At 35.2% G+C, this 24,642-nt stretch overlaps 1 protein-coding gene, 1 long non-coding RNA gene and 1 other non-coding gene across 8 annotated transcripts; 2 read left to right on the top strand and 1 right to left on the bottom strand.

The window, feature by feature from the left end:
* Nucleotides 1-443: 443 nt before the first annotated feature.
* On the top strand, nucleotides 444-24,549 carry sprt (PDZ domain-containing protein sprite). 4 transcript variants are annotated; one of them, XM_076617395.1, is made up of 11 exons: nucleotides 444-787; nucleotides 11,280-11,420; nucleotides 12,477-12,582; nucleotides 14,798-14,878; nucleotides 19,611-19,774; nucleotides 20,200-20,385; nucleotides 20,781-20,936; nucleotides 21,150-21,302; nucleotides 22,498-22,759; nucleotides 23,040-23,447; nucleotides 23,627-24,549. In XM_076617395.1, exons 2-11 carry the CDS (start codon nucleotides 11,341-11,343, stop codon nucleotides 24,017-24,019), a joined length of 1,989 nt encoding a protein of 662 aa, XP_076473510.1. In that variant the 5' UTR covers nucleotides 444-787; nucleotides 11,280-11,340; the 3' UTR covers nucleotides 24,020-24,549. The 4 variants fall into 4 exon arrangements, with proteins under 4 accessions (XP_076473510.1, XP_076473509.1, XP_033202925.2 ...); XM_076617394.1 differs by having other exon boundaries at nucleotides 445-787; nucleotides 23,624-24,549; XM_033347034.2 differs by having other exon boundaries at nucleotides 446-787; nucleotides 12,489-12,582; nucleotides 23,624-24,549.
* Nucleotides 8,679-10,477, bottom strand: LOC143302494 (uncharacterized). 3 transcript variants are annotated; one of them, XR_013058066.1, is made up of 3 exons: nucleotides 10,387-10,477; nucleotides 8,873-10,101; nucleotides 8,679-8,796 (listed from the first exon to the last, which is right to left on the bottom strand). It is a non-coding gene; the product is annotated as an uncharacterized LOC143302494 (long non-coding RNA). The 3 variants fall into 3 exon arrangements; XR_013058064.1 differs by having other exon boundaries at nucleotides 8,718-8,796; nucleotides 9,850-10,101; XR_013058065.1 differs by lacking the exon at nucleotides 10,387-10,477 and adding an exon at nucleotides 10,204-10,362 and having other exon boundaries at nucleotides 8,718-8,796; nucleotides 9,850-10,101.
* Nucleotides 10,938-11,010, top strand: TRNAV-UAC (transfer RNA valine (anticodon UAC)). Its single transcript has one exon. It is a non-coding gene; the product is annotated as a tRNA-Val (tRNA).
* Nucleotides 24,550-24,642: the final 93 nt, after the last annotated feature.

Here is a 24,642-nt window from a genome sequence, read left to right as displayed (position 1 = left end):
GATGAAACACTCTAAGAGATCATAAATATGACTAATAATTTAACGCTACTTAAATTGTCCATAAATGGATTCAAATCTTCGCTCTAATAATAGATAGTTAATGAAATATGAGAAGCTGTATGCACGCAGGGAAAGTAAATCACAAAAGTGAACATTTTAATCGTTTTTAATCTCATTTCTCTGACAAATGGCACGAAGAGAGAGTAGGTGGATTTCATCGGTTCGCAACGGTTCTAACGCGACCATTCAATTTTCTCTCGGGAGGATGAAAAACGTGCGCGTAACGTTGTTAGTGCGAAGTAGAAAATTTCATTTGGAACGGCGAGAAGTAACGCAATCACAAGCGTACGCGCCTCCAGGTTCGAAGGTAGGGTCGTAGGAACTTACCTGGTGGGTTCCGCGTGAGCCTATCAGAGGGATGGGTTTAAAGAGGCCGCGCAGCATAGCTTCGGCTAGCGTGTGCCTTGACGCGGAAAGCCGGTTAGTCGGTCTCAATCCTGTGTGTCGCTCGCATATACCGAAACGTTCCACTCCGCTTCGAAAGTCTATCCGTGCCTTTTCCGAACTTTCGCCAAATTTTCCTTCGACTCGATCGGTGAAACTTTGTACCAAGGAAACTTCTCTTCCACTAGAGAAGAAACCAGCGCCGTTGATTTTGTTTGTCGTTAGTTGATCAATTTGTCTAACTAGTCGCGAACAAATCGTTTCTTCCTGTGAATTTTTCTGCGATCCAAAGTGCACGTGGATAGGATTTATAGCGATTATCTTGGAATTTGCGCATCAGAGGGTATGTTGATTTTCTTTTTATGCTAGTCCTAGAATAGCGCAAGCGCCTGTACAACAACGTATTAAGTGATTCGATTTGGTTTTGTAAACAGTCAGCACGTGTGAACAACGCAGCTTGCGTATAAATAATTCCTTCTGAACTAGATCGGCATTTTTCTTTCAAGTTTCTTTTCTCTGCTATTACAATCGATTCTTGTCGCGCAGCTTATTGTCCGTATGTAAGTTAAACATTGTTTTCCATATACGTATGGGAGATATATTGCGTGTGTATGAAATTAATTGAATGTATTTATGACAAATATCGATTGTCAAATATCATTTGAATGATAGATAATTTTCATTCTAGTATAATATTAGATACAAGTGTAGAAAATAAATACGACGCAAGTGTAACGTAACTCTGGATTATGTTATCTTTCACGCTTTCAAGAACGTCCTATATGTCTTATATATGATACATGTACGTACATTCCATTAAATATGCGTAATTTAAAATTAATAATAAGTCGGTATCCATTTTCGAAAGTTTATTTCAAAGTATTATTACATTGTGCGAAATTCGATCTCAGCCTTCTATTTGACATCGTTCAACAATAGGTGTTTCCAACAATTACACGGACAAGTTACATCTCATGGAGTTTGAAAGAGCAGCTGTTTTCTGGGAACAAGCAAGCCGTAATTGTGAAACATATATATCAAAGTCAGTAACCAGATATTGTGTGAGTTAGATCTCACACCTTTTCACAATAGCTTTACGATAAGTAGATTATGTATACGCAATTATTTTTCCAAACTCAAAACCTTTTTGTTCATACTATCAGATCTACGTATGTGCAATTGATCTCTAAATGACTATCTTACAAAGCTAATGATTCTAGTAACAATAACTGTAATGATACAATTATATCAAAACATCAACAACAATGATATCAAGACATCTTACAGGAAAGTGTTTTCGGACTATTTGTTGATACACCATGTTAGCCGTATCGCGTCAAATCTAACAGAACCTTATACCAAATGCCTATTTACTTTAATTATTAGCTATTGAATTAATGGAAATATTCAGCAAGATAAAGCAATCTTATTATATACGACGTTCTTGCAAAGGAGATTTTTTACATACTTGTATCTTTCGTACTTTTGCTTTGCTTTGCAAAATAAGCATATCAGAGTATGGAAAGTTTCAACAATAGAAAATTAAGGAAGATGAAATTAATTGCACACGTGAGCTGCAACAATCAAACATCCTACGCGTACTTTTTCCCACCCTGTACGTAATATGCACTAACAATAGCAAGCTTGTTTCCTTTACATCTTCAGAGTTTTTACACTTACGATCCATTAGTATCGAAACGATAATGTTACATAGAATTGAATTCATTTGTATCGAACGCTAAACATCGATTTTGTAGCCAGAATCATTCGTTGTCTTTTTTCTTGCTACAATATAATAAATATTGTGTAATATATTCTATTGAAAGTTAATAGAAAATATGGACAATTCACACGTGTATTAATCGTTGTGATTGGGCATGAAATAGCTGAATCGCGTGAGTAAATTTGGAGTGACCTAAATTGGCGTGCGAAGATTCCCAAAGAGTAATCAAGTCCCGCAAGAAAAAGCGAATTGAATGTACCGTTAATCCGCCATTAATTTTATTCCAAGTACTGTGTTACATCGTATGCAAATGCAATGTTTCGTGTGACTATTGAGATTTGCGCATCGTGAATCATTTTTTGTTGCAGAGTTCACTAGCTGTTACACACTGTGCAACGTAATATGTACGTTGTACAATGATAAATCGATCGACGTGTTAATTAATCACTGTACAACTCAATCAACGGGGAAAGCAATTCGAAGAATTGTGATTAATCGATATGAGTAGCCTCGTAAAAGTTTTATTTTCTAAAGTACGATGATCAAAGTTAATCGAGTGTAATTGTAAAGAAATCTGAATCACATTTGTTTGTTAAAATAACAGTGGCAATACTTTGTTGGGTAATTTCCAAACAATTCATATCCTTGTAAAGTAACGTTGAACAGCGAAAGCTCGACGAGCCAGTCATGGAGAAGGGATCAAAGAAAGAAGAGACGCAACAAGATACGACGAAAGTAAGAGATTATATCGCGAAGCTACGACGAAGTAGTCGCAATCGAGAATCGTATGACGAGATCGCAGAACTCGAAGCTGAGCTGCGAAGGGCGTACATTACGAAGGAGCTGCAAGCGCAAATCCTAGAAAGGGAGACCGAGCGTTACATCGAGAATGTACGGAAACAACAAGCCGCAGAATTGATGCGATTGGAACAGCAGGCGGTCCTCGAGGATGATCTTCGCCAAAGATCCGAGAGCCTCGAGAAGTCGGAAGATTACAGGAAAGAACTGACTATTCAGATGAAACGGAAAGAAGAAGAGAAGAGTTTGATGATGGAGGAAGCTCGCCACGAGAGAGAAGTCTTAACAGAAATGGATAGAATAAGAGAACAGCACGAAGAACTTAAAACGCTTGAGAGAAAAAACCAACTGGCTGAGACCTTAAGGCGAGAACGTTTAATTTTTCAGGAAATTAGGCAGATTCGCGAGGAAGAGGAGAGGGCAGCTGAGGCGGACAAACTTTACAAGGACGAAAAATATTTAAAGGAAATCGATGAAAGAGTTAAAAGAGTGAGAAACCTTTACGAAGAACAATTAAAAAGAAGGGAACGAACAACGAGTAAGATTGCCAACATACTGATAAATGCAGAAACTAGAAAAAAAGAGAGAGATATTTTGATAGACGAATTGATAGCTGAGGATGTAAAGTATGAGTCGTTGCTGAAAGAGGAAATGGAAAATATTCAAAGAAAGAGGATGAGAGAGGAATTGGCGGTTAATTTGAAAGAACAAATTGTTTTCACAGAACAGTGTAAGTTACGATTTGTTGAGCAAGATAGAATGTTCGCAGAAGAAATTATGAGAAAAATTGTAGAGGATGAGAAAACTGCCAGACTGACTGCTGCGGCTAGACGTAGAATGCAGCTACAGTATCGAGAGGATTTGGCTCGATTGATCGAAACCCGACGTAAGATTCGAGAAGAAGAGATTTTCAATACGCAGGAAACTGCTAAAGAAGAAAAGAGGCGCGAAGAAGCCAATCTAGAACGTATTAAAGAAGATAGAAAACGATTGTTGGAAAAGCACGCGTCGAATGTTGGTGACTTTATTAATAAAAGCGCTCTTTCTGAAGAGGAGCAAAAGATTATCGAACAATTCGCATAATTTCACGAGTTTTTAACTCATAACCTTTAGCTAACTAATCCTTAATTGTCAATTAATTAATAATGATTTACACAAATCGACAATCGTCCATAAGTTAAATGATATTATTGTCAGGAGAACTTAGTTCTACAGTTTGAAAGTTCTCGAATATTTAATAGAAGATAGAACAAATCTACATCCCGGCACCTGTCGACAGGTGTTGCTAATTATTAAAATGTTTCACTTCCTTTGTGAGAGTTCGCCTGAGAAATCCAGAAAAAGTCAGATGCTTAGTTGCGTCGAATTTAGCACTATATTTGATTCGTGTAAATTATGAAATTAACATTAGAAAATTAAATCTTGCCAAATCTATAAAAATGACGAGCGTGAATTTATTATGCAACAGGATAACAAAGAATGGAGTGTTCTGTTCTTTAAAAGAAAAGACGAAGAGAGCACATAAGTACCTACATATTGTCACAGAAAAAGATCGCGTTATGCGGACTTGAGAAGCGTCGTTTATGAATCTATTAAGTTAAGCTGTTGTAAGATCACTACATATGTTGCTACATAAGCAGGACTTGCTAGCTGAAATTCATAGTTGTACGAAATACCGTCAAATAGAGATCTTAAATTCAAGCATCAAGTACCGACGTAGATTAATATTATGACATCCAGGGCCGCACGTAGAATTTTATGTGGTCTGACTGACCCAGATTTCAAATCCTTACTTTCTTAGATTTCTGTCACTTCGCATATCCAGATGCCTTGAAATATCTAGGTAAATTTTGACACCTGACCAACTTTACGATTTTTCTATATCGCGAAGACTACTGTAGGTATTGTGCTTAAAAATGACTAGCATACATACATAGAAATAAACGAGGTCATTGTGACATATAATGTTCAGTATATTTTATAATTTTATCTTTTACATCTTATTTAACTAGTTAATTGGGTGTGACGTGTATACTCGTCGTATGAAATAAAAAATTGCCACTTACTATAAAAACTCAAAATTTTAGTAAAAAGTAATATAAACGACATTTAATGGCATGTTTCCTTTATACTTCCAGTAAACATATTATGTATTTTATAAAAAAAGTTTGATTATTTGATTATGCGTATATCGGCTATTCTCAAAACTCTTTTGTGTTTTGTATCAGCTACACCATCAAAAGCAAATCCACTTCGAAGATGTGCCGTCTGCTCAAAAAATGGAATCCGTAAGGAGTCACGTTACTCGTACTCCACTTGCGAAGTTTCACTTTGTGCGGTACCTTGCTTTATAAAATACCATACTGAAATCAACCGAATTTCTTAGATCTTTTTTCTTTAATTTTTCTTGTTAATGAATTTTGTTATTTTCTGGCAATTTTTAAGTTTTTAATAGCAATACCTTTTTCAACGATGAATTGGCAACTTTTTATTGAATGAAAATGTAATCCTTCCTCGTTCTGCTTTATTTTTGTCGTAAAATTTATAATAGGAGCATGTGCCCTGCGTTCGACCTGTATACTCGTCATTGCTTGATTTTAATTACGCACCCTGTAAGGGATTTTTAAAACTAAATTCCGCTGTTAACAGATTGCAATTTCGGGACTATGAAATATTACGAATGATTTTTCTGATTCATTTAATTTTATTACTATTAATATTATTATTATCCCTGATAATTATGAAGGGGGGAGGAGGTGTACGTCTGTTTGAAGCAAACGCACAGAGTTAGTTAGAAGATTTCTGATTTGATTAACGAGATTAACGTCGTTTCGTGTTCGATGCGTAACTAGCGGAATGCAACCGTTTAAGTAACGACAGAAGCCGATCATCAAACGTAGACTGTTACGTTCTCCGTCTTCCGATTAATGCGCCCGATAAATCTTAAACACGACTGCGACTAAATTAAACTAGCTAGAGAACAAGCCGGTTTAAAGGTGATAGCAACGTCAATCGATTGCACAGTTTAGCAACCCAATCGATACCAAACGTGAGCGTGTATTTCCTTGAAATTGGGATCTGACGTTGGAAAACTCGATCAAAGGCTTATCGAAACGAATAGACTTTGAAATTTTGCCAAGCTTAGAAATGTCGAAGGACATTTCTTTTCATGAAATAATATAAATTGAAGAGAGTGTTAAAGAAAAGTAATTCGTAAATGAGCAGATTTTGTAAAACTTGGAAGGAGAGGAAATAGTTTTCAATTATCCTCCGTACAAAAGGGAAATGAAACACTTTCAATGCTAAATGAAAGAATGATTATTTGATGCTTACTCGTAATGGTACACCGTTATTTCAATTTACTTGCACGTTACGTGTATCTTCGTTTTCTTCTTGCTTGGAGTGGAAGAATCAAGTTTCTTGATCGTTAAAAGCAATGGTAGATATCTCGTTAACGCCTTTTTTTCGCAACGTTAAATTATATAAGCTTACAGACTGCAAATATTCCTTTGTTTATTTAAAACGTTAAAAATATAAGTAGAAACACAAAAAGGTTTCGAACTAAAAATAGATATGTTTAACCAAATAGTGAGATAAGAGATGCGAGGGAAAGAAACAACTTTCATGAAACATATTTCTGGCTTTAGTGCGGTTAGTCTCTACGCACTGGAACGTATAACATCATAATCATTCAGAAGACAAAATTACGCGCAAAACGGTATAATGTAAATTAATTGTTTAAGAAATTTGTTAAAAATATCAAGATATCTATTTCAGATTATTCCAACGAATCTGCACATGGGCATAGAAACCTAACCAGTTCGTAAATATCGCCTTAAACTAGTTTCAAGTCGTGATATTTATATATGCAGAATGTAGAAACATTTAATCCTCTACTTTTCCGTTGAATGAACTTTGTTATGATTTTTAAAAAAAATTGTAGTATAATTAATGTTTTCATAAAAAAATGATTATCTTACCACGTCCTATGCTTTCAATGCTTCAACATGTTTCTATTTACATACTCGCCATTGTACATGTGCAAAATATTTTTTCCCTTTTTTTGAAATTATTGTATAATGTTTTTTTAAACAGTAAATAAAGTAGAAATACGTGCATGAAACATAGAATGACACGTGCAAGAAATACGTAATGGAGTACTGTTTCCACCTTCTTTGTAACATGTAATTTGTTATGGAAAATAATCCTTTTTTTTTTCTTTTATCAATTGACGATCGCGTGACAACCACAAACTCAACACGTTTCTAACAATTGACTGTTTTATGGCCTTGTATCGAGTATACTCCTCGTTGTAACGCTGCTCTTTCTTGTGCCGAGTAACTTCGTTTAGTTCTCCGGAAATAAATTGCCTTGGAAGCAGAATGCAAGAAGCGAGAAGTCAGAAGTGCTTCGTTTTTTCGCACTATGTAACTGTTTCTCTGGCTAAAACGATAGAAAAATCGGGAACGTTTTTCGAATCGTAGGACTCCAATTATCGCTTGTATTCAAGTTGTATATGGAAGAATGAAACGTTTAATCGTAAAATAAATATTGAAAATTTGCAATATTTATTATTAATATTTATCAATATTTATCATCAATATTTTTACACTTGACATTGCGATATACAACATTGTACTGTAACAAGTTATTACGTTGGAACAGAAAATGATTTATGCTATTTTCCGTTTGTACAATAACTTCTTTGACAGTGACATTTAGAAAAGTGTGTATGTATATGTATACATATGTATGACGATTAGAAAGAAAGCATTTGAAGGGTGTCTATGCAACACGTTGTACGACGTGCCGTGTAGCGGAGAACTTAATCCGATAAGCGAAACAAGCAAAAAGACGTTGCGCTTGCTTCTTAAACTTATAATCTTCAATAGTATAAATTTTACGTATTTTGAGATAGGAACGGTTGGAGATATACGCTTCCATATCGAGGCAATTGACTCTGCGTAGACATATATTATTTTCTGCTATACATAAATTTCCGATTTTTAATCTTCCAGTATACAAATTATACCTTAGGCGTCATTACGTTATCTTTTATATATAAAGTGCATAAATATGTAAAATACGTTAGATAATCATCGAAACTAGCGAAAGTAATATTATAAAATTAACGCGGCTACTATTTTTAGTTATTATTTAAAATAATAGAAGAATCACAACGAGATAGACGATTCATAACGATGGAATTTAAAGTATACAAACAAGTGCAAATATTTAAATCTTAGAGAAAACACTTTCATTATGGATTCCTTTTTTACCAATTTTTAAATAAAACTACTAAATAAATTGTTTGTCTTCTCTAATTTGTAAATCCAGTTACATAGCAAACAAGTACAAGTCGATTATTTAATTTGCCAACTTGAATTTATTAAATAAATTATAAAAGAGTTTGAAGAAAGAAACAGGTTCTAAATTACAAACAATTAACAATTTCAGTTTAAACATTGAACTTTCAACCAGGAAACAAGCCAGAACGAAGAAATTAATCGTCAGGCATGCTCATGGCATGATTTATGAAACGATCACGATTTTTGAGGTCAAGGATTTCTTTTTATTGCTTACATATATCAACACTCCATCTCGGCAAAGGCAGTTAGTATGGCTTAGGTAGTTTTTAGAAATTCGTGGCTCGTCCTCGGTGACTTAAGGATATGTCGTAAATGAGGACTTTCCAAAGAGTAAGTTTGGTTGTAACGGTTCGATGACCGAAGAGTCAGACCTGGAGGAAGTTCCACACCGTTGCCAAACTTCGCCTACCGCTCACTATAGGGACCGTCTTCCTCCCTCTCTGAAAAGGGCTCTAAAAGTACCTGAAAAGGGGACAAACAAAACTCTTTTGATATAATCGGTAATTGCAATTTTTTAAATGTAGAGTAATCAACGTACACTGTTGGCCATAAGTATTTGAACACCTCGACCCTCTTGCACGATTGATTAATACTAATAACGTTGCAAATTAGAAGATATAGGTGACTACTATTAATAAATTTTCTCACGCAGACATAACGGGATAAAACTCGTTGGTATAAATTCATGAGACTTTTTAATTAACCGAATAAATAGTGTTTGTGTCGATATTTAATATTCTTTCGAAGATTTCAACTTTCATGAGAGATAAAATATTTTCATCGACATATGTAAAAGGAAAATGCTTTTATAGGAAGAAATTAGTTTTCGTGCCATATAGCGATTCAGGAAGAATTACACTCTGTTCACTCGTGCCTCGTTGTATATCGTGTATCTTGTTATCTATTCAATCGCATGGTGACAAATAATATGGTGACAGGGCTCATCCATCGTAACGTTACAATCTTATTGTGTCCCATTGTGTCGAAGCTACAGAATACCAAGAACTGCTACTATAAGCTACATAGTTATTCGGTCGCTTATTCCGTCCGCTTTTACAGAAGATGGCTTTGTAATACCATAAGCTACTGTTATACATATCGCCGGTTTGATAGCGGAGTGACATGCGAGAATGACACGTAAGATGAGGTTTGCATGATAACGCTCGCCCACGCGTTTCGCAAGTGATATTAAAAAAGTTGCTTGCATTAAAACACGCAGTTTTATGCTGTTCGGTATATTTACCCAAACTCTCTGCTAATGGCTATTATTACTAGACTATGAAGGTTTATGTAAATACATATTTTTGAAGAATGAAATCTACATAGCTTATTATGTGATTAGAAGGTTATCAAAATGTGCTCTTTATATTCCATTTTCTACATAATGATAAAGACATACGTGCCATATGTTGTAAACGAACAGATACATACGAATACATAAAGTGAAAGCATTCGAAATGGTAACAGGCGTTTATACTCCATTTGTGATGGAATCAATAGAATCCCAGTGCACACCTGACAACCAGCTGTTCTCGTCACGGTATCGTCATAGCCTTTCCTCGCATATAACTCACGTTCCCCATCATTCTCCGGGACACTGCATCGTGTACCAAGCCATGCATATCCTCGTAAATATTCTACTTCCTAACTTCCATAGAGGTCAAAATAGAACTGACGGTTAAACGGTTGTACGCTCTTGAAACTGCAATGTATAACATCTGTAGCACATCATAATAGTATAAAATTTGATCGATGACCTCGTACATTCTGAAAATCAAAAAATCTTTGTGAGTGATATTAATTAATCGGGATATAGATATAAATTGTTATATTCTTATTGTGTAAAACTGGCAAAACTTTTTCAGCTACCTAATAATACACGGTATCTATAAACACAATCGTAACGCGAAGTATGATTAATTATTTTTGTTTTACACTGTTTCCTAAACATGAATCGCATTGCACTCACGAAACACTATTTGCATTCATGTACTACATCGTATATCTAATTATGCGACGTCTACCATCTTAGCGATTTATACAGACACTCACACTCTCCTGGCTTCGTCTAGACCTCTCTGGATATATGTGCATTGTTGGTAGTTGTCGCAGTGGGCGAAGGAATGAACTTTCTCGTGCATAACATATGCAGATCAACCGACCATTATGGAAGGTTACTTAATGCATTTACGAATATTACTCATAACGTTTCTTGGTCGATTGTGACGCGTGGGTTTACTCACTGAAACCGCCCTGGCGCCTCTCTGTAAACGCAAACCGACGATCGATTCCAATTACTTTTAATTGTGAGCGAACTATAGCTCTAGTATTACAGTCTATCATCTGTCATCTATCACCGTTTTTTTTCGAATAATGGCTAAAGCAATTCAAACACGCTTTACTACGCTTTACACGCTTAATTATCGATGCTTTGAATCGCGATATATGAGATTATGATAAACTAAACACTTTTATGCATTTATAATATGTAAAAGCAGATGAAATAAATTTCAGTCTAAGCTCTATTTCTCTAATTAATACTCATAAAAATATAAAAATACTAATATTTGTGACTTTTAATATAAAATCGGACCCTACATCGAGGTTCCGTGGTGTAGTGGTTATCACGTCTGCTTTACACGCAGAAGATCGCCGGTTCGATTCCGGTCGGAACCATTCTCTTTTCCTTTTTCATGCGTACGTATTTTGTGTATATGTATATCATGTTCCAAACATACTTTTTGATAATTTTACAAACAGATAATTTTAATTGAAAAAAGAATAAGCGAGTAATGCATACTTTAAAAGTTGCATTAACAGAGATTGTGAAATAAGGAAGAGAAACAAAAATAAAAAATATAAAAATGCTATAAAAATAAAAAATATAAAATAATACAAAAATAGAAAATATAAAAATAACATCAGATTTTATTTTATTATTTCAGATGTCAATGCAGCGAACAAATTAACGTAGGTTGAAATGTTGCTGTTATTGCTGTTGTCGCTATGAACGAGAGCCGGTGCTACATCGATTCGCCCGTGCTCGCTGAACATCAGCTATTCAACCGGAATGGGAAGGCACTCAGGTGTGATTATCATAAACGCAGCCTATACTACCGTATTATATTACGGGTTCGCGTTTAATTGCTCGCGACAAGAAGGGCGTCGACTATATACCGTACATTGATTTATCGTTCATAATTGAAGAGTAGAAATCTGGAACACTTTTCTCATCCCAGTCAAGGGGCAGCCGATTAATTTTTAGTTCATTATTCGTCAATTTTCTTCGCAACTTAGCGTGCTTTCAAATGTATTCTTAAATGTGATCTCTACCAGTTTTATCACTGTTAATTGCTGCTTCGAATAAATAATACATTTCGTATATGTAACAACGACAATGAACTTTCATGGGCTGGTTGCTCCATCAGATTATTCAACAAATATGCAATGCTCTGTTAACATGTTTGAAAAAATTCGAGATTACTTCACGTAACATTTTAATCGCTTTTCCGTATAATTACGCAAACACGAGGTTTGATCTAGCTAGATAAAGATGTTAGATTTCGGTTTAAAAGTTTATACGTTAATAATCGTTAACAATTTTTGAAAAAGCAGGGTCCTATACAACTGAACTAGTTTCTAAGTTTTGTTTAAAATAAGTTCAAAATGGTTATAATTTTTGTAAAATTTCTATAAGTTGTAGGAGCTTTGTTTATTTTATGATTAAAATTGAGAGAATGAAAGGTCTTTCAATCTGTTTCAAACAAAGAATTTTCGAGCAATTAAAGTATCAAAGACAATTAGAATTATATGTATATAAAGAGAAATAAAAATAAAATGTGCCAACATTTTCTAAATTTTAGAATTAATCTTTAACACCGAGATGAAACGTTCAAATGCGTAGAATATAACAAAGATTTATTTAAAACGAGAGCTTTGGAATTATTACGCAATTATTACTTCGCGAATATGTCGAAAGGAAGTAGTTAAACACGATGAAACGTCTGAAGGCTAAGCAAACAAATCGTTTATATCGTAATTGGATAAATTATCTCCTAACATGCAATTACGACACGTCCAACTGAACAGGGAGAAAAGCAGCAATCGTTTTAATCGTTATATATACACAGCGCATTAAACAGCTTTGATTTCAGGGGATCGAAAAAAAGTGTGTTACTTTATACAACCGACTGTGGTGACGGAAAAGAAGATCTGGGACTCAAGCTCCAGCAACGATCAGTTTCTCTGGTAAGTTTAGTAACGTCTGTAAACTAATTACTATTATGTCTTCTTTACAAACAGGTAAGAAACAAGATGGGAATATGAAATTAATCTGACAAGGTTTTATTCTAACTATCTCGCAATTTTAGATCGACAATAATAGAAACACGAAAGAGACATTCGATTAACTCGTCGGATAGGAATATCCAGAAATAAATTGTTCCTCATGGGTAGTTGCCAGCTAATCCTAGATTAGGAATTGGCGTATCTAGTATCTCTCGTATGTCGCCTTCCGGGTCTACGAGGCTGGTAGAAGCTTCCATCCCTGGCAATGATTATATGTTTCTCGACTCATGATACTCCTTCTTCCCGAGCACACCCACGATCTTCGATGATTAACGAACGCGAAGACGACCCGTGGCGAACTAAGGCTGCTTTTAATTGCTTCAATTAACTACGTTGAAGCAGCACGATCCGCCAGTAGGAAGTATCGTAGTGCACTATCCCGACGTCACAAAGCACTGGCCTTCGCCAGTTATAACTTGACATTCTTTGTTCGTCGATACCTCGGGGGATATGTAAGATACTGTGACCATCGATAACGCTTTCTGTTCTATCTGCTGCATTTATGATTCGAAGAGTCGTCAAATACATAACCCATTTGCATTATATCGAATGACAAATCAATTGTGCTTTGAGGGAGACGGCCGCAATTATGATAAGATACAGCTATATTGCCAGAGAATCAACTATGGCTCATTTCATATCAACGGTTTAGATAAATCATCGAGAATAAACCAGGTTTTAGAAGTTTCATGGAAGCGAAAGATGAATTAATGCAACGATTGAATTAATTTCACAGAAGCTTGGCTTTTATTAGTCGCGTGTATGGAAAGATTACATCGATGTGCGCGATGTCGGTAATCGGTAATTGTTGTCTATTACTGACGATTATCCGAAATATCTGAAACATTATTCGCTTATATAATTTCCAATATAAACAAATACACATATATAAGATTGATAATATGTATCAAGACGGAGCTAATTTCCATAAGTAGACCTATTAGGAGCATCCCAAACAATGTAAATTCAACCTAACTCCAACTCATTTCTAATAATAGAATGAAAAATGTCCCATTAATGTGATGGATCTCGTTTGTACGTTGGTCATCGTATTGAGATGGATCGCCGAGTCAAACGGATTTCGTAATAAAGCTTCACAATCGGTCTGGGCTTGAACGCTTTAAGAGGGTCGATGTACCCGCGCATTATACGATCATCATGCGTACATATACATATGTGAAGTGTCTCCCTCACACGCCTGATACGCGTATAGTCGTGAGAATCCTTGAGCAAGTCAAGAAATCGTAATTCTCACGAGCCCTACAATCGGGCCTTTCGCGTAATTTCTCGGCTTGGGTTGCAGTCACACGCCATTTGCCTGAAGCAACTAGAACAGCAGACACGCATCTTTCTAAAGTTGTATTTAGAACCGCTTCGTTCCTCTTCTCGACATTGAATACGCATTAACCACGCTTTCATAACTTTCTATTGTACAACGTTTATTCAAGCCGACATAACTTACGTAGTGCACATGTATATTGACGTTATAAATACAATAAGTGAAGTTTTCAAAATGATTAACAGAAAATCGCCACTTTTTACTTTGCAGTTCCCATAGGCAGTAATTAACATGATTTGTAACAATTTATACGAGGGGAGCATAATCAATTAAAAATATTGTATAAATATGTTATAGAGTTTTAGCAATAATAATTTGTGAACTTCCGAAGGATATTGTATTTTATTTTTTTTCATAATCGTACAAGGGGAAGCTTTTTGGGAAGACATTATCGAAAAAATAATTATTTTATTACGATCGTAATTATCGTACGCACGCGATTATTCTCAGTGTTGAGATCTCATCACCTGTAAAAAATCTTCCAAGCATCACGAGTATTATCTTACTGCGAAGACTCACGAAGGACGTTGATCGTAACAGGAAAACCACGACCCTAGCGTGTGACGTGAAATATGTGGTCAAGAAATGATTCCACAAAACTGACATTTGGTTTTTTACAACTCTGAATATTTGCAAACGAAGTGCAATCTATGCGTGTGATAAAGTTTACGACCCACATACATATTTAAAAGTCCCATTTTATCTAAACTGTAAATACATAAACTGAAGAAATCTGAATTCATATTGCTGATATAAATCTAACTTTTTTCATTTCAGACTGCTCTACATACAGGAAGTGGAACGCAGCAGCAATATCTGGAACCAAGAATGGCGCAATTAGAAACCTTGGAAGCAAAGGTAATAAAATAAAAAAGATTTATATCGTTTAGTATATAAAGTGAAAATAAACTTTTTAAACTAAAATTACATACATAATACATATTTTATAATTTTGTTAATAATAATACACAGCGAATGCACGAAACAAAAACCTCCAAAGTACGAGGAACAAAATCTTAGGAAGAAATTGCATCTACAATGACCCCATTGCACAATAATTTACCAACTAATAATACATTAGTGAATTTACAAATTACAAGTTATAGATTATAGATTTTTTTTCATAATTTTAAAATTTTACTTACTTCTTTATGTAAAGGAATTTATTAATGCTGTAACTTGTAACTCGTAAAATTTCACTAATAATACTACTTCAATTACGCAGCAGAGTCCATGTTACTTAAAAAATTTTGTTTCGCTATTCTAGAATATGAAATTCTTGCTACGCCCAGGATCATTCTTTTTTACATTTTTTTTTCTTTTTGAAAGACTCGCGCAAAAAGGTAGGTATATGGAAGTCGTTTTTAACCGTAACATCCCGTCGGAAGAAACCGAAGGCGATGTTTCGCGGTTATTGGCGGGTCCGCAATAGCCCCCAGCTTTTTAAGGCTGTCCAACCAGTGATTTATATGCAGATGCATGGACCAAACTGTGTTTCGTTCAGGGCCCTTCACTCGAGTTTCGGACTGAGGGACCGTGTGCGCGCGGGTGCCATTAAAACTGCCCCGAGTCAGCACACAGATACCCAATAGCGCAGCATCCTCAAAAATTCTTTTTTTTAATTCCACTTATGTCGATAAAATCGTAGGGTTTTGTTCCATTATTAAATTCTTCTATCTTTAATCTTTCGTGCGTATAATAATTTAACAGAAAATTAAGAAAGAGACAGAGCAGTGAAAAGATAATTTTCTTAAAACTTCTAAAATACATTTTAGTAAAACGTACACGTTACTTTTGATTAAATTTACATTGTTTGTTTTCCTACGGTATAGGAATATAGAAATAAATATGTTACATACTACAACTGCCTCCTTAATTTTGATTCACTAAGATATATCTGTTAGAAGGAAAAATCATGTATCCATCCGTCATCATACACGAAACAACTGTGATCTTTTATCTCACCCTTCGGCGTTAGCAAGCATATTTTCTTAACTTTCTTAAGACGCGATTAATGTACGTTGTCAGATTCGTTGACTTCTTCGAGCATGCTACAAAAATCCATTCCGATGTTTACGCCCGAACAGACCAGCGCGAAGTCATGTTTTGCCATCTCAGAGGAAAAAAGCAAAAGCAAAAGAAAGAATGGACGAAAGAGTAAAAGAAAGAGAAAACAGAAGGAGCGTGCTGTGCACAGGGGGCTCGATATGAATAATGAAGAAGAACGTCGACTTGAAAAGGTTGCATCGACGTCGATAGGATATCTTCTTACCACGAGCCAAAAACGTTTTTCAGATACGTAATAATCTTTGTCGATGGAAAGAAGATTTTCGCATTGCTTCGTAACAATTTTTGGAACTTTCTATACAAAGCTCAAAGTTTGCGACGAATATTCTTTCGTAAAAGAAATCAGCGACTCGAGGACAGTGAAGTAAATTTTGTTTTTATGTAATTTATAAATCCATAAATAACAATGAAAGTTCTTAAAGTTGGTAATAGTAACAATAAAATTCTAAAAAGTAATACATATACCAAGTCTTTATACTTTACTGCTAAATTTGTAGCTCGCTACAGATTAAAGATTATTATAAAAATACAAAATGACGAGCAACATTTATTTTCATGAGAATGACAGAAAATAAACTAAAATACCATTTCATTGTTTCAATTTACCGCTAAATATAGTTTATTTGTAAATGTACTAATCTACTGGTCAAAGGTAGGCTTTAGTACGTCCTTGGGTTGAAAGACTCAGACAGATCTAGTCAGCCAGATTGCAGATCCTGGAGTCAGTGCCCTTTACTGTCTGAACAGCAATGCGCCAAGCAAGATTTCGTCTTCTTAAAACGTTGAAAACATTGCCTTTCACAAATTTCGCGCTCGAATAACTGTTTTCAGAGATAATAATTTAACTTCATTGGAAACAATGGAAGTAGCAGCAAGCGCAAGAAAACTTTACAATATTTTGATCAATGTAGAAATAGACACATATAATATTTATCGTTATAACAGATACGTGATGATCTCTGCAAATAAATTTTATTCCATCTATTAAATTTTATCTCTATGTTGTCATTTGCTATAATTAAAAGAATATTCAGTATTATATATGATATATATAATGGAAAAATCCTGCACTGTGAAAAACTGGAATTATACGAAGTGATTCGTATGATTTCAGAATTATGTCAGGAATTTTATTGTTTGCGATATATTTCAGGGAATTTGTTGATACTATCAGAACACATGGAAAAGATAAAGTAAACGCGAACACGCGCGCTATTCTCTGGGCGCAACTATTGTATCGTACAGTTGCAGAAGAGGGTGGCAGGATTATCTCGGAAATGCGGATCTTCCCCATGCAAATTCCGCAATAAATTTCCGCTTCCTCCGTGCACACCGCTATCATCCTCCTGCAATGTAACGTGTACAGCGCGCTTCCACACGGGAAAAAAATTCACGGAATGTTCGTACTGAGATCACCGTCCATCCGTTCCCACTTTTACTTCTCAACGGGGGAGAAGAAAGTGTTAGATTTGATACAACTCCTCGCTGCGTGTCTCTATTACCTCATTATTTCAAAAATGTTATGTGACACTATTTTGTTACGTTATGAGTCACCGCGTAGTATACTTTCCCTCTCAGTTAAAACGTCTCATCTATCGTTTTGAACTTTGGAAAAAGTTTCGTGCCATTATTGTTTTTCTTTATCCAATTGAAAATATTTAGTTCTTATTTCCTAACTTTATCCGTATAACTTTGTTTAAAAAGATGAAAAACACACGGAATTTTAGATATTTCAACATATCGTGTAAAATCAAGAAATGGTAGATAAGGACATATTCGCGATATATAAGATCATATATAAGATTCAGTAATTCATAGAGTCAGATATAAAAGGAAAGAAATAGTACATACGTACAAGTTCGTTAATTTATTTCATCGCTATCGACTGTTTGACACTATGGCATCATTGGAATATCATGTTTATGGAAAGCAAGTACTTCACGGCTTGCACCCAAAGCCTTGAACTCGGATTGCCTTTTGTTTTCTACCACATACAATACAACGTGCGTAGTTGCTTTGTTCGATTCTGTCAACCTTCACCAAAGACTAAAAAAAAACGAACCAATTGCAAAACGATAATAATAATATTTTCGTATCCTTACGCAGATTCAGGCACTATTTGAATAAAATATTTGAAATAATTGATTATTTATTAAAATAATATTGTAACACTGCGCACGTTAAAACTTTAAAACAAAAGGAATTCCTAAAGTATAATTCTCTAAGATAGGAATACTGGACATAAAGGTAGAAGTTTCGTAACAGTAGTTTTATGTATAATCAGCCGTCTACAGTTCCCTTTCCAAGAAAATAATTTCCGGTCTTGAAATAATACCATTCTTAGAAACAGTGTAACACTACGAATCAGAGTAATAGCATTCTAGTTATCAAAACTGTTTGTACTTAATAATCTTATTTCCTCTAACTTTTTTAAAAGTTTGTAACTATAAATCGCATTTATGATTTTTTTAAAATCGAACAAATGTACAGATACGAACACTAGACGGTACGTTTACTATTATACTTTTCACTACGTTAGAATTGTTTTACGTTTTCCTTCTTAAGGCATTGACGTATAATCTTCCGACTTAAAACGAAATAGGATCGCATGGAAAGTTTTATCCTATAACCGTGAATCTTTATGCCGTAAATCTTAGTTGGAGATAATCTCATGAGCGGACGGCGAGTAGCCGGCGCGAAAAAGGCCCAAGCGAACGAAGAACGTGCGAAGCGAAAGGTGACGGTTAGAAACCGTTTATCTTACCTGTGGATGAAAATAAATGCGCCAAGACTTAACAGAGTCTAAATTAACTTATTCAGTAACTTCATTACGCAAACGGAATTCTATAACAATCTTGCGGTGCTGTATATCTAAAAGTAAAAACGACACGAGCTAAATATGACATATTAAGTATCACAATTAATTTACAAAATTTCAATGCTTTGATAAGAGGTGAAAATACAAGCAGAGCGCAAGGAATGTTTGGCAATGGCTACGGAGGATATCCGGTTAGTTGAATATTTTCTGCAAGCAAATCTAGTTGGTGGTCTCGTGTGGGACACACTGGGCGTGCAAGGTCTCGTATCGCATCCTTCTTTCTGGTTGCTGCGCAGTCAAGGCCGGCATTGACCTTCTCCGTGTTGTATGCCAGCAGGAGAGACCAAGTGCTGCTTTCTCAAGGACCATCGGCGTGCAGTACCGACGTGGAACTCCATTAAGATCGAGACATCCCGTTCCGACTATCGTCGCAAATCATAGATTTACTAGAGCGATAAATTTATATTTACACCGTCGCTGTTTTACACCCCGAGTTTCAACCACGTTCAAATCACATCCTTAGGCTAAAGAAATATTGATTCTACCATATTGTGAGTTTAGCTTCCGACTATTAGAATGAATTATTATTTGGAAGATCGAAAGATTAGACAAGACTCGGTTTCTTTTTGGAAATTTGTAACTGTTTATACGTGCGTGTAAAATACGATATCACGATTGTAATTAAGAATATCTGTTTGTCCTCAGATGGCCAGTATCGAAGTATCTTTGTCAACTACGCCAAGAAGAAAGAAAGGTGGAAGCATTTCCGGTGGAGTAATATCGCCAGCTGGTCATCGAAATAGAGATCATTATAAGGAGCTAGACGCTCTTCGAATTGCATTACGCGACAAGGAAAATATCATTCAAACGTAAGAAACGTTTCATGAATATATAATAGTATAGTACCGAACAAATGTTTTCCAATAATCGCTTCTTGCTGTAGCGTTCTGATTTTTTATATCATTTGTAAGAAAACGTAAAGTTTCGATCGCTTAGAGCGATCGGCTGGCTTTCGTCACCCTCCGTCCGAAGAAGAGAAAGCAAAGACACTTGAGGGTGCAATAAATTAAGCCCGCCGCGTACTGAATCGTGCGCTGGCAGGCTGCAAGGAATTTGCGACTGCTACGCTTACGATATTCTTTCATCTTTTGTGCAATTGTCAGCTTTTTAAATAAATCTTAACGATTCAGTGACTGTGTTCTCTTCGGCATAAATAAATCTATGGAAAATATCAAATAACATTTCAAATATTTCGGTTTCGTTTCTATGGTTAAGTTTTAATTTGGTTTCACAGACTGAAAGGGCAACTGTGCAACACACTGAGCAACAGATTAGCTTTACGTAATGGTGCTCCACCTCTAACCGAGGCTGACAGAAAAGCAGCCGAAGAACGACTTCAAAGGTTGCGACGCGATGCGGATAATAAGCGGCTAGCGATAAAAAATTTGAAATTAGCGCTCGAACGACTAGATATTACAGAGTAAGTAGAAAACTTGAATGATTCTTGTGTTGTCAATCATCGATTACGCTAAATAAATATATTTATAAGTGTGTCAATTATTGAAAGATTAGATTGAAACAAAGTTTATATTGGAATAATAGAGTAAATAAAAATGGGAAATAAATTGTGAGGTGACCGTATTGTATATAGAACCCTATATGGTCTAGTGGCTAGGGCACTATGGCTTTCATTTAGAAGGCTTGGGTTCAGTTGCCCGTATAAAAAAATTTTTTTTTCTTTATTTATATATTCTTCTCGTTTATTTTATATGCAATTTGTATATCTTGCGAATAATTATACTATATTAATTTATTAAATTTTAATTGTAATTATCTAGTAAAAAAATGTAACTTAATTAATCATTTTTATTCCAGTAATATCGATGTTCGAATTCAACAAGCTGAATTAGAATACAGACTTGGACGCGAAGAACTCGAGCTTTTAACTCTTCGCGAAGAAAGCAGAGCTTTACAGGCTGCTTTGGAATTGGCAGAGACCCAGGAGAAACAGAAAAATGATACAATATTTAGGTATCTGTCTTAAAGCAATAAATACTTTAAAAATGACAACTCGATAAAGATAAAGATATTATATCGAATTTGTACGATATATGTTATAGCTAGGTAAAATATATTTAATCGTATCTTAAATATTATCATTGAGTTTATTACATTAACGAAATTTTAGGCCATAATGATTATGAAATACGATAGAATAAAGTATCTTTGATATTTGATTTATAGTTGTATCTCTGGTTCTACGCAAGTTACGATCCATGCAGTGGAAGTTAGCGCAGATCCAAAAAGTCCCCGTTTTGGTGCTGGACCAAGAGAAGACACACCTGGCTTGTATGTCGATTGGGCAGTTGAAGATTCTGGATTATGCAAGGGAGACAGGTTTCGTACAGTACAATATTCCACATTTTATTCGATAACTATACTATACACTTAAACATAAATGATTACTAAACTGCGGATATCTATGTTTATGAACACAACTAAACAGGTAGACTCTAGCTAGAGATTTGTTTCATTTATTAAATATTATGTAACTAGTACCGTATTTTGAATATTTTATATATTTTCGTATATTATACGCAGTCATGGTGAAATTTATAAAAACAATTTAATAAGTAATCCAATAAAAAGTCACAAAGTGACTCATTATCTGTATAACGGTATATTATTGTAAACAGGATTCTTTTCCCTTTATCTTTAGTCCGGATACTGACGACTGGCGGTGAACACGGTCATAAAGTATGTTTTCTACGCCTAGCAATTAGCACGTAAAAGGAAAAACGATTATTTCTTCTCGCTGAATGAAAAGATCGTACAGAATAGATCATTTGATTTCATTTATAGTCTTCATGACAGAACACCTGTCGTTCGTAATAAATTGTAACATTTCTCCAAGAGAAAGCAAGCAAAACTGGGGTAATAAAATTACGATTTGTGATCAAAGAACAATGAGGAAGAAGATAGACAACGAAGAAAGTAAATAAAAAATAAGGAATAGGAAGAAAGGTGAAGATTATTAAAAAAGGAAGCACATCAATACATATAACTATAACACATAACACCAACTGCTCACACTATGTAACCCAGCTATCATTGTCGAACAATAGTGCAATCTTGGCATTTGGTTCCCAACAGGTCACTGTAGCGTGAAGCAGCACCGGAAGTTCGCCGAGTGCCCTCGCTAATTGCACCTGCGGCTTCACATGACCCTATCCTTTATCCTCCCTCCCATTTTCATGTAGATTTTTTAGCAGCGTTTGTTACAACTCACACCGCTGTATTTTACATTCAGCCTTTTATACTTATTTAAATGTATAGTAGAAAATAGTATAAATGATCAACATTGTTTTAAGTTTAATACCTTTCATGAATGATTCGCTTTGCTTTACTTTGTTCTTGATTAGAATTATATAATTATATAGGAATTATAGAAATTCTCAAAGAGAATAAATTAGTCTTTTCGCCAAGTCTCAGTAGAATAAGTCAGCCCTTGCTTCGAAAACTGAAAAATTTCACCTAATTAAGCGTAATCACGCTCATGAAACTCGTACTTATCGGTCAACATTGTCTACAGAATCTTGGAAGTGAATGGAAAACTTGTGGTGGGAGCAGGCAGAAGCGATTTAGCAAGGCTGTTGGCCGTTGCACCCGATGCAGCGCAAATCGTGGTCCTTCGAAAAGGCGAATCCCTGGCAGCACTCCGCACTCTTCGATCTGATAACCTTAGGCTGACTCACAGGATCGGATATCTCGAGGAACAAGTCAGGGATCTTCTCGCACCAAGTAGAGCCGAGGTTCCTGCAGACCCTCCACCGACCCGTCAAGAACAAGTTCAGGTATACGAGAGGACGACAAATACATTATTCTTCTTAGTTGAAAGCATTGTACAAAAAGATATAATACATTATTCTATACGTTAGTCCATAGGTCTTTATCATTTCTTCACAACCCTATTATACAGGATGCGGCATTTAAATGAAAACAACTGTACAGTAGTTCACAAACTATTTGAATATTCTTTTAGAACAGTAAAAAATGTTTGTAAATTCAAAAGCACCCAATTTATTTCGACATTTTGCAACAACTAGAATTTAATCTTTATTACTTTTTTTTTAGGTTTTTCAAAAAGGACCACAGGTAACTGCGTTAGTTGCAAATCTTCCTGGCCTTAATGTACGGAATTCGATGGAATTACGGCAGAGTTTACCAACAGTAAGAAGCAGGCACAGTGACCATTCAAAACGTTCGCTAGACGTAAAAATCTCGAACGAATTCGACTCGTCATCGGCTAGCATTTTCAATGGTCATCACAAATCACGAAGTAAACAAAAACATCAAGGATTTCCATTAACCAGGTCAACTGCAAGCTTGGATTGCAAACAAACGCAGATACAATCGCAACTACAACGTAGAAGACCACCGCGCGTTGAATCAGCTTTGGAACATTTATCTAAGAATCGTAAAAATTCATCTCAAGTACAACCGTTAGACTTCGATTCCGAACCAACCTATTATCGATTACAGGTATTTTGTTAAATTTTAAATTATGATTGAAATAACTAAACGGATGGATAACATTTTCTTTCGCAAACATATTACAATGATTATTTGAAAGAAACGAATGTCTGGTAGACCAGTGATTAGTTATTCGTGAAATTAGAATTATGATTTCCGTAGCTTAGGATTCTTTGTCATTTCAGGAGACTCAGTCGCGAGCGTCAGAAAACTCGGATATATCGGTAGTCTATAGCTCCCAAGAATCGAAATCTCGCCCAGCACCACCGAAAAAGCCACTTCGATTGTCTCTACATCGAGCAGCTAGTCTTCAATCCGTAGAAAGTGCACCACCATCTGCACACCATGAAGTAGCTAAAAAACCGATGAAAAGAAGTCATAAAGGTGATCCACCGGAGAAAGGCATTCGAACGGAAACAAATGGAGAAACAAATAACCAAATGCAAGAATCGCATTCCAATCCACCTCAACCTCCGCCGAGGACACCTTCCAGAGCAGAGTCTTGTCAAAGTGCGTTACGATGGCCTTCCCCTAAGCCACGACCTCATTTAGCACCTGTCACTATGGAAAAATGGTGCTAAACAAAAAAAAAATGTAAGGGAAGAAAGAACCATTATGATATGAATGATATTTCAAATATCGACGTACACTGCATATTATACATATTTTTATGTATTATCTGTTCAGTGTAACATGAATATTCGAGTAGTATTAACAACGAATCTTTTAAGATCTCTGTTATTATAGAAAAAAATTGGGGAACTTACGAAGATTTTTATACGATGCATTTGTAAATACAAAATGATATTTTTATGCTTTTTACCTGTACTTTAAGAAGACTGAATTGTTCTGGATTTATTCGTACGCTATTTTTATACCTATTTTTAAATTTTATGTTTAATTATATTGGCTGATAATGTTTCGTTGTATACATTCATTTCATGTACTATGGAATATAAACGTTCAAAGTAATCGATTACGTAAAAAAATTTCGCTTTATAAGTTAAACAAATATTTCGTACAAAGTACGTGAAACGTACATTTATACTCCCTAATTTATAAGCATTAGTTCTAAAAATATGAATCTTTTTTTATTTTTATGTGATTAAGATAGCTTTATATATATATGTATGTATATCATTACGTGAACATCAAATCCAATTTTTTTTCATCAATTGCTAGTCGAAGTATATGTAGTATTAAT

Source organism: Bombus vancouverensis, chromosome 3 (assembly GCF_051014615.1).
Source record: "Bombus vancouverensis nearcticus chromosome 3, iyBomVanc1_principal, whole genome shotgun sequence".
NCBI classification, from domain to species: Eukaryota; Metazoa; Arthropoda; class Insecta; order Hymenoptera; family Apidae; genus Bombus; species Bombus vancouverensis.
This window is presented reverse-complemented; position numbering and strand designations above follow the sequence as displayed.

Coding starts and splice junctions, on each gene's coding strand:
- sprt (XM_076617394.1), top strand. CDS start 11,341: ATGAACGAGAGCCGGTGCTACATCGATTCGCCCGTGCTCGCTGAACAT. Junction 11,421..12,476: donor CGGAATGGGAAGGCACTCAG/GTGTGATTATCA, acceptor CGCATTAAACAG/CTTTGATTTCAGGGGATCGA. Junction 20,386..20,780: donor GAACGACTAGATATTACAGA/GTAAGTAGAAAA, acceptor TTTTTATTCCAG/TAATATCGATGTTCGAATTC.